The sequence below is a fragment of the Tenrec ecaudatus genome, chromosome 9 (assembly GCF_050624435.1).
Source record: "Tenrec ecaudatus isolate mTenEca1 chromosome 9, mTenEca1.hap1, whole genome shotgun sequence".
NCBI lineage: Eukaryota > Metazoa > Chordata > Mammalia > Afrosoricida > Tenrecidae > Tenrec > Tenrec ecaudatus.
The window spans coordinates 149,551,212-149,561,490 of NC_134538.1; the positions used below are offsets into that span (position 1 = coordinate 149,551,212).

The window sequence follows — 10,279 nt, forward strand, 5'->3', positions numbered from 1 at the left end:
CTCCTTTCCTCTGCCCTGGGGCTTCCTTCCGGCCCCAGCCCAGGCTCAGCCCGAAGCACAGAGGCCATGGGCTCCAGCCTTGGAGAACACGGAGGCCCGGTCTCGCCATCTCAGACAGTGGGGCTGCAGACCTCACGCCTCTGCTTGCGGGAATGGTGTAAAGCGAGCAGGCTCTCTCCACCCCTAGACAGAGTCTGAACAATCAGGCAGCCTCAAAGTGCAGAATTAGAAAAGGCAACATCGTTTCCATCATGTGAAGACCAGGAAGGAAAGTGTTACCAAAATTCTCCTTCTCCTGGTTGGGGGCAGATTGAAAAAGCTGACAAACCTTGCAGGGCAGGAGAGCCTGAGCGGGTGGGTGGGGTGGGGGGCTGTGAGGAATGTGTAGGGCAGCTCCAGAAGCGAGAGGGAGGTTGGAAATAAGACAGACACCCCACTCCAGGAACAAAGAGGGAAGAACAAATGGGTGTTTGTGTGGTGGCACTAAACTGTGATACATGCAGTAACCCTGCCTCTAAGAACCAGGTCCAATGCCAGTCAAGTCTTCCCCGAGCCCTCCTGGATGTGCCCAGAGAGCTGCGTCCCCAGCCTGGTGGAGCGTGGCTGGTCCCAGACCCACCACCCTGTGTGACCAGGCCACACCTCCCACAGGCTGACCCCCAGGTTGTGCTGGATGGGGCTCCCCGATCTGCTGCTTGCAGTTTGACTTCGAAGGTTCTGCATCCGCTTGGCTGGAAACTCCCCGGTCTTGTTGTGCACTGGGCTGCCCTTGCCCCGTCCTCCCACACAGGTGCCAGACCTGCGCCGAGATCTGAAGCCCCTTGCTCCTGCCTTCTCCGGCACCCTTTCCCTCAGCTGACACAAGCCCTCCTCATGAGTCACTTGCATGTTGTTACGGAAAGCTCCTAGGATGCCGTTTTCTTTGTTATTTCCATCCTACCCTGGTAGGGTGGGTTCTAAATCTAATCACCCCTGAGTCACCAAGAGGGCCAAATAGGCATAGAGCCCAAGTGAAGATGGTCTGCCAGCCAAGGGGCTGAAGCACGGCAGAAGCCCTGGGATATGCATTGGGCTGTGAACCACAAGGTCGGCAGTTTGAGACCACCAGCAGCCCCAAGGGAGAAAAGTAAGGCTTTCTGCTCCCATGAGGAGTGACAGTCTCAGAGACTCACTGGGGCAGTGACTCGATGGCAGTGCCTTCACCAACAAGGAAGCAGTCAGGCCAAGACCTTAACGTGGCCTCTAGCCCCTCAGAATGGGGAGAACACAAGTTTTCTGTGGGGTGGCCCTGAGCTGGACGCAGTTTGATGGCCGTGAGTTTGCTTTGATTCCTCAAAGCTGCCCACGTGTGGCATTTCCACGAGAGCAGCCCAAGGGAACGAAGACAGGTGTCTTGTTGACAGCGTCCTGTGTGACCTGGATGGCGAACAAAAGTTAGCTGGTTGCTTCTATCTGTGAGCCCCTGTAATCAGGGAAAAGTCCATCTTGGGATCGTCCCTGGACTAGCCCAGGGAATGTTGGTTGAAGGTTGGCTGCAGGATCCTGGACCTGGAGGGCAGGCGTGGCCCCTTGAGTGGCAGGTACTCGGAGGGGCAGTGGAGTTAGAGTGGTAGTCTCACTCATGTGCCAGTTGGGGTTCTCTCTGCATCTGCCTAGGAGGGCCCACCAGGTGGGTAGGGGTGGGGTAGGCTGGCAGAGAGAAAGGATGAAAACCAGAAAGGGCCTGTCAGGTGCCCAAGCCCAAGCCCTGACACAGAGCAGGCCCCGCAGTGCCAGGAAGCCTGGGCCCCAACAGGTTCCGGTGGGATATCTCTGAGATGAGATCAGCGAGCAGGGCCCGAGCGTGCTTCCCTCTGGGAGTTCCGGTCTGTCTTCTGTGCTGTGTAATCCCATTGGGGGGCTGCATCTGGTTCCCACCACACTTCCTGTAGAGATGAAATCTGGTTACAGTTTCTGTCAAAGACCACCCTGATCCCGGAGGGAACCAACTGGCCCATGGTGGTGTGGCGAGGGGCCTGCAGAGAAGTTGGGGGCTCCTGCAGCCACTGTGGCCCGAAAGGGAAGGGGCAGAGAAGGCCCTTACGATAGCCTGCTTCCTGGAGGGGGCCCTGTGGTGTGCAGAGTAGGGCCCAGGAATGATGGGTGGCCTCGGGACATGGTGCTGCCTGGTCAGCCGACAGCGCAGTCCAGTTGCCTGGCTGGGGCTATGGGTGGCAGGGTTCCCTGCGGGGCCACCTCCAGTCCCAGCTGCCTCAGCCAGCTTATCTCCAGCTGCCCTGTTCCCTGCAGTGTTATCAGGGGTAATGAGACTCAGGCAGAGCTCAACCCCCGCCCCATGGGACAGGGCACAGGTGTGAAGGGACAAACTGACCTTGGGCCCAGCCAGTTGACCTCAGACCTGAAGGGTTTAAAAGGCTCCTGAGACTTGCCCCCAGCCCCAGTTTGACCGTGCCTGGCGACAACATGAGGGTGTTTCTGGTGCTGACGGCACTGCTGGTGGCTGTCTTTGCCAAAGAGAACTTTGTGGGGTATGGGGCTTGGGGAGGAGGGCTGTGTGCTTGGGAGGTGGGAGGTGCGGCACCCTAGAGAGTCTGGGGAGGACAGAGAGACCGACAGACATGTGGGGACCGGGCCAGGGTGATGGGCTGACCAGGTCCCTCTAGGACAGGGTCCCAAGCATTAGAAGAACCGGGCGCTCTGATGGAGGGATGTTCTAGGGGGCAGTCAGGGAGGGGCCTGTGAAACAGTCTAACGGGAGGGAACCCATACCCTGCCTGCCCAGCTCCTCGGGGTGTGTTCCCAGGAGATTGTGGTGGGAAGGCATACACCCCCATCCTGCCCCCGACTCAGTCCACACTTGCCCTGCCCAGGCACCAGGTGCTCCGGATCTCTGCGGTCGATGAAGCCCAGGTTCAGAAGGTGGAGGAGCTGGAGGAGCTGGAGCATCTGCAGGTAGAGGAGGAGGAGGAGGGTAAGAAGGCGAAGGCACCCCAGGCGAGGCCCCTCCAAGTTCCCTCCTCTCCCTGAGATGGTGGGAGCTGGCCCTTCCGCCCAGAAGAAACAGGGCACTAGATCCCACATGCACTTGACACCCGGCTATCCCATTCCTGAACTGTGCAAGTCTGGGGTATCAGCCCCTTGGCTCTCCACTCTGCTTCCTGCCAGTATTCCCCCATCCTCAGGGGTTCCCTTCCCCCTCTGTCCCTTCCCTCAGGGCACCAGGCCCCTCCAGACAGCCCTGTGCCCACCACTGCCCCTCCCTTCACAGCTGGACTTCTGGCGAGGCCCTGCCCAGCCCGGTGCCCCCATCGACGTCCGAGTGCCCTTCCCCAGCCTGCAGCCCGTCAAGGTCTTCCTGGAGTCGCATGGCATTGAACACAGGGCCATGATCAAGGACGTGCAGGCCCTGCTGGACCAGGAACAGGAGGAGATGTTCGCCTTCCAGGCCCGCGCCAGCTCCACCGACTCCTTTAACTACGCCACCTACCACACCCTGGAAGAGGTGAGGTGCCCAACGGCCTGGGCCATGGGGCAGGACTCGGGCAAGAGCGGTCTACCTTGACCCGGGGTGTGGTGAAGGGGTGGCACCAGGGTCCCCAGCAGCAGGGGGCAGGCACATGCTGAAGGAACAGCTGTGCGCCCAGAAGCCACACAGGTGGTTCTGCCTCCATCTCACCCCCCTCCCTTAGATCTACAACTTCATGGACATGCTAGTGGCTGAGAACCCCAACCTGGTCAGCAAACACGAGATCGGGAAGACCTACGAAGGGCGCCCCATTTATGTGCTGAAGGTAACCCAGGGACACATGGGCAACAAGAGGGTGTGGGGATCCCCTTCCCCGCCTTCGGGAAGATCTGGCTTTCCACAACCTGCACATCACAAGCTGTGAGGGGGGCCCCCATGTTTCCCATATTCAAGGGGCACATTGCTTTGGGAGCCTAGATGGTCCAGATAAAACAGTGTGCCGGCAACTATTTTGCATCCCAGCACAGAAATTCCACAGTGGGGGTGCTTTCACCAACAGAAGTTTATTTTCTCCCTGTTTTAGAGGGCTGGGCATCTGAATCCAGGGGGCCAGCTCTCCGACAGGAGCCCCAGTGGTAGGGTGGGTGACATGGCAGGCAAGTGCAGCAGGTGGGCCTCACCAGCCCCTCTCTGCAGAAAGAGGGGGCTTTCTGCTCCCACAAAAACCAGCAGCCATAGAACCCCACGGGGGGATGTCCACTCTGCCCATAGGGTCCTGGGGGCCAGAACCAGCTCAGTGGCAGTGGGCAAAGCTGCCTGGAAGATTTCTTTCCCGCTGGCTCAGGAGGAAGGGTCTTGTCTTCTTTCAGCTGGCTCCTGGGCCCTCTCAGGGTCTACCATCTCTGCTCGGTGGCAGATTGATCTGTGGTTTGTGCAATCCTCTCTCCTCTTTCTCCCTCTCTCCCTTTCTTAATCTCAAAAGAGATTGGCTCAAGACACACTGTACTCTAATACTGCCTCATTAACATAACACAAAAGTGCCACTCCCACATGAGACTATAGATACCCAAACCCAACCCAAACTCACCGCCCCCCAGGAGTCCTGTTCAGAGGGGCTCTGGCATAGAATAGTCTTGACCCATGGGGTTTCTGAGGGTGTACTTAAAAAAAAAACCAAATCATTTTATTGGGGGTTCTTATAGCTCTTATAAGAATCCATACATCCATTGTATCAAGCACATTTGTACATATGTTGCCATCATCGTTTCCAAACATTTCTTTCTACTTGAGCCCTTGGTATCAGCTCCTCTTTATCCCCCCTCCCTGCCCCACTCACCCACCCTCGTGACCCCTTGATGAATGATAAATTATTGTTTTCATATTTGACACCGTCCATCTGGATGAAAACAGCTAGCCATTTCTTTGTCTCCCGGAGCAGCTGGTGGGTTTGGGCCACCAATCCCTCCGTCAGCAGCCAGGCGCTCAGCCCCCTGTGCCACCAGCGGTCCTATTACAGACATCAAGCCAAACCCACTGCCGTCGAGGTGCTGGCCTCCAGCACCCTAGAGGACAGGGTCGAAGGGTCCCCGTGGGTTTCTGACACTGTCCTGATTTATGGAAAGCCCCATCTTTCTCCTTGGAGCGATTGGTGATTTTGAACTGTTGACGTTACTGTTGCTAGGCCAGCATATCACCACGAACCCACCGGGGCAGGCGGGCACCTAGAGGCCAGATGGAGCCATGATTGTCCCAAGTTGGGCTGAGAGCAGGTGGTCATGTCCTGCAGGCCTCTGTTCAGCCCCAGCCCCATGTCCCAGGAAGAGGTGGGCCCACCAATAGCAGACCCACAGAGAGCAAAGGGGCTCTCTTTGGGGATGAGTCCATCTTTGGGGTGGTGCGGCAAAGCCCTGGAGGGGGAGACAGGGCACTGATCCCTGGTGGGAGCTGATGAGGTCTCCTGGTCATGGTCATCTCCTGCCTCTTCTCTAGTTCAGCACCGGTGGCGACAAACGCCCTGCCTTCTGGATCGACACCGGCATCCATTCCAGGGAGTGGGTCACCCAGGCCAGCGGGGTCTGGTTTGCCAAGAAGGTAAGCCTGGAACGGTGAGGGGTGGTGTGGCCTGAGGGGTGCTGGTGGTATCCATGGCCAACAGAAGCCCTGGCCTCTCGCTCCTTTCCTACCTGGAAGCAGTGGTGGTGGTGGTGGTGGTGGTGATGATGATGATGTGTGTGTGTGCGCGTGTACATCCTCACCGCCCCACGTCCTCACCGCCCCACAGACCCTCTGACTCTCCCCACCCCTCATTCCCAGATCGTGACCGACTACCAGAAGGACGCACGACTTACGTCCTTTCTCAACAACATGGACATCTTCCTGGAGATCGTCACCAACCCCGATGGCTTTGCTTTCACCCATAGCAAGGTGCAGGCCTTCTCCTGGTCTCGGGGAAAGCGTGGCGGCGTGTGTGTGTGTGTGTGTGTGTGTGTGTGTGTGTGTGTGTGTGACAGACAACCACCCCTACCCAAGCCCAACTCCCAGAGGTCCAGATGGGGCATACCGACCTGTCTCCTCCACCGAGCTTCTCAGTCTTGCCTCGCGGGCCTTTGGGGCCGTCTCGCTTGGGGGCATGGGCTTGTAGGATGGTGACCCACTAGATACGGACGCCTCCCCGCTGACCCCCAAGCCTATCTCCAGACAGACGTGTCCCCTCATTGAGAGCCACTGACCTAGATCTGACCTTCCCTAGACTTTAAGTTTGACAGGGACGAGATATCAGGGCCCTGGGGCAGAATTGGTTTCCGGTCGCTCAGCAATTCGAAACCATCAGCCACTCCTGGAGAAGATGATGGGACTTCTACTCCCATCAAAGAGTTGCAGTTTTGCAAACCTTTGGGGGGTAGCTCTATCCTGCTCTATGGGGTCGCCATGAGTCACAATTGACTTGCTACAAGTGCTTAAAAAAATGATAACACTCTACCATTCAAATGGGTGGGGCCACCTCATGCCCCCTTCATTCCCCATCAGGTGAGCCCTCTGCCCCTCATCTTCTCCACTCTCCTGAGTGCCCCGGCACCCCCCTCCATGGACAGGGGTTTCCTACCCTGTGTGTGAGTCCCCATGCTCTGGATCTGGGTGCCAGGGGCTAACTGTTGCCACTCACAGTCCATGCTGCACTGCGCAGGCCCGAGCCACAGGCCAGAGCATGCCCCTGTGGTGCTGGGCAGCTGCCAACCCATGTCTTTGCGTCCTTCATCTCTGCAGAATCGCTTGTGGCGTAAGACACGCTCCATCACTCCAGGCTCCTCCTGTGTGGGTGTAGACCCCAACCGGAACTGGGATGCTGGCTTTGGGGGTGAGGCCCTGTGGGATGTGGGGAGCATGAGGGGCAACCTAGGATGACTTATTAGCCCTTGTTGTGTCGCCTCTACCCTGGCCCAGCAGCAACGAGGGGAGGTGGGGACATCAGCGCCACCTCCAGCATGGAGGTTGCCTTCTGAGATGAGGGACATCGATACCTTGTCTGAAAAGCCTGGGTTGAGGATGGGGCAGGGGTCTCTCACTGCCTGGCTAAGATCTGCCTGGCTTTGCCTCTCTGGGCATGGCCAACCCGTTGCCCATACCTTGTTGGGGGAGGCAGGTTCCCAGGTGACGGGCGGCTTCTGGCCTTCCTGAATCCCGAGGATAACCCCTCTGGAGCCTACCCGACCTCACATTCATGTCAGGAACCAGAGCTCGGGGACCACCGTGGATGTGGGCACCACTGATGGTCCCCCTCCCTCTCACAGTGGCAGGCGGAGCGAGCAACAACCCCTGCACGGAGACCTACCACGGCAAGTTCCCCAACTCTGAGTCCGAGGTCAAGGCCATTGTGGATTTCGTGAAGGACCACGGGAACATCAAGGCCTTCATCTCCATCCACAGCTACTCCCAGCTCCTGCTCTATCCTTTCGGCTACAAGATAGACCCGGCCCGTGACCAGAATGAGCTGGTATGTGCTGCTCCACCCCACCAGGCCCCACATCCCGGTGGTCTGATGGGGTGTGCTCCTCTGGGGCCTGCTTCAGAGCACAGAGCACCACCCTCCTCCCACGGACCTCGGAGGTCTTGAGCAGCTCATCACAGAGCAAGCTGCCGGACAAGACCAGGAGTGTGCAGGGTTGCCCTGAGCACTATGGGGCGAGGCCACGGTAGCCATGCTGGGAGGGAAGTGGTGGCAGACACTGGGCAGGCCTGGGAGGTGGTGCCGGGCTCAGGCCCTGCCATCCTGTGCTTTTTGCTCTGGGTCACTCTGCCGGTGGGCAGTGCCCAGTGTCCCTGGTCATAACAAGTGGACTTGCTGGACATTTTCTCCAGGACCAGCTGGCCAAGTCTGCGGTGACAGCCCTGGCTTCTCTGTATGGGACCAGCTACAAGTACGGCAGTATCATCCACACCATCTGTAAGTGGACCCTCGCTCGCTCCTGGTGGCCTGGGAGGAGCCTCCGCCGGCTCTTCCTACCCAGGGGGTGTCCCTCCTGGGACGGGGTGGCCAAGGGTGCCAAGATCTGGCAGTGGAGGTGAGGGGAACCACGCCTGGAGTGGCTCAGTGGTTCTGAGGACGGGCCCATGTCCCCGCCTGCCTTCCTTCACTCGGACAAGGAGTGAGTCCCCTGAGGAGCCGTCCGTCCCCCATGTTTGGGGGGCTAAGTCCAGCTCCATGTATGGAGGTGAGGGTGAGTTCTTCTGTTGGGATTTAAACATCACCAGGAAACTCCACTTTTTTCCCCTGCCCCTCCTTCCACTTTTTTCCTTTTTATAAAAAAATCATTTTATTGGAGGCTCATGTAACGCTTATCATAATCAATCCATCCATCGTGTCAAGCACATTTGTACATTTGTTGCCATCATCGTTCTCAAAACATTCGCTTTCTACTTGAGCCCTTGATATCTGCTCCTCATTCCCCACTCCTTTCCCGCTCCCCCTCGCTCTTGAACCCTTGATAATTTATAAATAATTATTATTTTGTCATATCTTACCCTGCCCGATGTCTCCCTTGAAACTCCACTTTAAATGAAAGAAATCTTCCTCCTCCTCGCATGAGAGGGAGGGGCTAACTGCTTTCAGGCCTAGCTCCCACACCAGGGAGCCCATGTGCGCCCCATGTGTGCGCGTGGAACGGTGCCTTCCAGAGCTCTCCAGGCGGCATCCTTCTGGAAGCAGAGCCCCAAGCCTGTCTCCTGAGATGCCAGCGAGTGGTTTTGAACCAACAACCCCTCGGCTCCTCATTCCAGCCACCCACGGCATTGCAAGCTTAGGAATGTGGCGTGTGGGGAGGGGCGGTGCTGGAGAGGGGGTGCACTCATGTGATTGCTGAGTGCCGCCGTGGGAGTACCACTGGGAGCCAGGATCGCCAAGTTAGCTGCTGGCACTGGGGTGACGAATGGTCCTGAGGAAGTGAGGAGGAGTGGGTGATGTTAGGAGAACAGACACGGAGCTGGGGGAGGGGGGTCGGAGACACAGGGGAGAGGGGCAGGCTGCGGAAGAGGCCCCACTGGGAGGTGCAGTCTGGGCAGTGTTGCAGGGTGGCACCATGGTTCCAATCAGTGGTCAAGAGCTCAGGGGGGTTGATATAGGGAGAGTGGGTACTGGCCTTGTCAGGGGTCAGGGCCTTGGGGCCCGGTCTTCCTGGCCCTGAGGCAGAAGGCGGGGTTCGGGGGATGGAGGGACAGCTGCACTCCTCCCTCGCATACCTCCTGACCCCGCTGTGCAGGTGCAGTGGGGCTGGAGCTCCAGCTCCATCATCACTGAGGCTGGCCTTGCTTCTGGGCCCCCAGGGCTGCTTTGAAATGACCTTCCATGCTGAGCCTACTCCCTCCTGCTGCCCTGCCCAAGTTAACTGCCCGCCTGGGGTGTTCTTCCCTGACCTGCCAAGAGAGCAACCCCACCCCCTATATGCCCTCTCCCCCTGCCCCATGGCAACCATCCCCCTACCTTCTAGTTGGGCCATGGAAGTGAAGTCATGTGATTGCCACCCTGGTGTGGCTGGCTTCTCTCCGAGGCTCACCCCTGTCCCGGGGTGCCCTGCTCTTGGTGGAGAAATCTCTCCAAGGGGATAGATCCGTTTTACACACACACTGTTGATTCCTGGGGCTTTTGCTCTCAGTCTGGCCGCCTTGGACTTTCCCCTAGAGGCGCACACCACAGAGGAATGGACCTTGGCTGAATACCAGTGGCCATTGGCTGGGGCAGAGGTCTCTTAGATCTCCTAAGATCGCCATTCATTCCATGGGAGACCATTGGTGTCCACCTCCTTGGCCCGCTGAGGTGGAAACTCCTCCGCAGGAGCTTCTTAGGAGGCCAGTGGCAGATGCCTAGCAGCCTGGGAACCTGCTCCCAAGAGACTGACTCTCCACCCTCCTCCCTGTTCTTGTCTGCACCCCAGACAAAGCCAGCGGAGGCACCATTGACTGGACCTACGAGCAGGGCATCAAGTACTCTTTCACCTTTGAACTCCGGGACACTGGACGCTATGGCTTCCTGCTGCCAGCTTCCCAGATCCTCCCGACCGCCCAGGAGACCTGGCTGGCCCTTCAGGTCATCATGGAGCACACCCAGAGCCACCCATACTGAGCTGACCCGTCGCTCCCTCTCCCTGCACCCCCCCAAATTGAATAAAGCCCGATCATCCACAGAGCAGAATCTTGGGTTTGCGTGTGCCTGTTCACGCTGGGGCAGAAGGGACTGAGTTCTGACAGCCCTGCTGGAGATGTGTGGGAGGTTGGACGAGATGACCCCCTAAACTCCCCTGCATTTCGTGGCCTGGTGAAGTC

At 58.2% G+C, this 10,279-nt stretch overlaps 1 protein-coding gene across 2 annotated transcripts; it reads left to right on the forward strand.

Annotated features, from left to right (window-relative positions):
* Window positions 1-2,463: 2,463 nt before the first annotated feature.
* CPA1 (carboxypeptidase A1) lies at window positions 2,464-10,079 on the forward strand. 2 transcript variants are annotated; one of them, XM_075557731.1, is made up of 10 exons: window positions 2,464-2,528; window positions 2,871-2,952; window positions 3,269-3,502; window positions 3,690-3,791; window positions 5,456-5,557; window positions 5,780-5,890; window positions 6,731-6,821; window positions 7,255-7,457; window positions 7,823-7,907; window positions 9,892-10,079. In XM_075557731.1, the coding sequence occupies exons 1-10, from the start codon at window positions 2,464-2,466 to the stop codon at window positions 10,077-10,079; spliced, it is 1,263 nt and encodes a 420-aa protein (XP_075413846.1). The 2 variants fall into 2 exon arrangements, with proteins under 2 accessions (XP_075413846.1, XP_075413847.1); XM_075557732.1 differs by having other exon boundaries at window positions 7,261-7,457.
* The last annotated feature ends 200 nt before the right edge of the window (window positions 10,080-10,279 follow it).

Bases quoted from the DNA above. Each gene is read 5' to 3' on its own strand.
- CPA1 (XM_075557731.1), top strand. From the start codon at position 2,464: ATGAGGGTGTTTCTGGTGCTGACGGCACTGCTGGTGGCTGTCTTTGCC. The intron at 2,529-2,870 runs GTATGGGGCTTG...TGCCCTGCCCAG, and splicing joins GCCAAAGAGAACTTTGTGGG to GCACCAGGTGCTCCGGATCT. The intron at 5,891-6,730 runs GTGCAGGCCTTC...TCATCTCTGCAG, and splicing joins TTGCTTTCACCCATAGCAAG to AATCGCTTGTGGCGTAAGAC.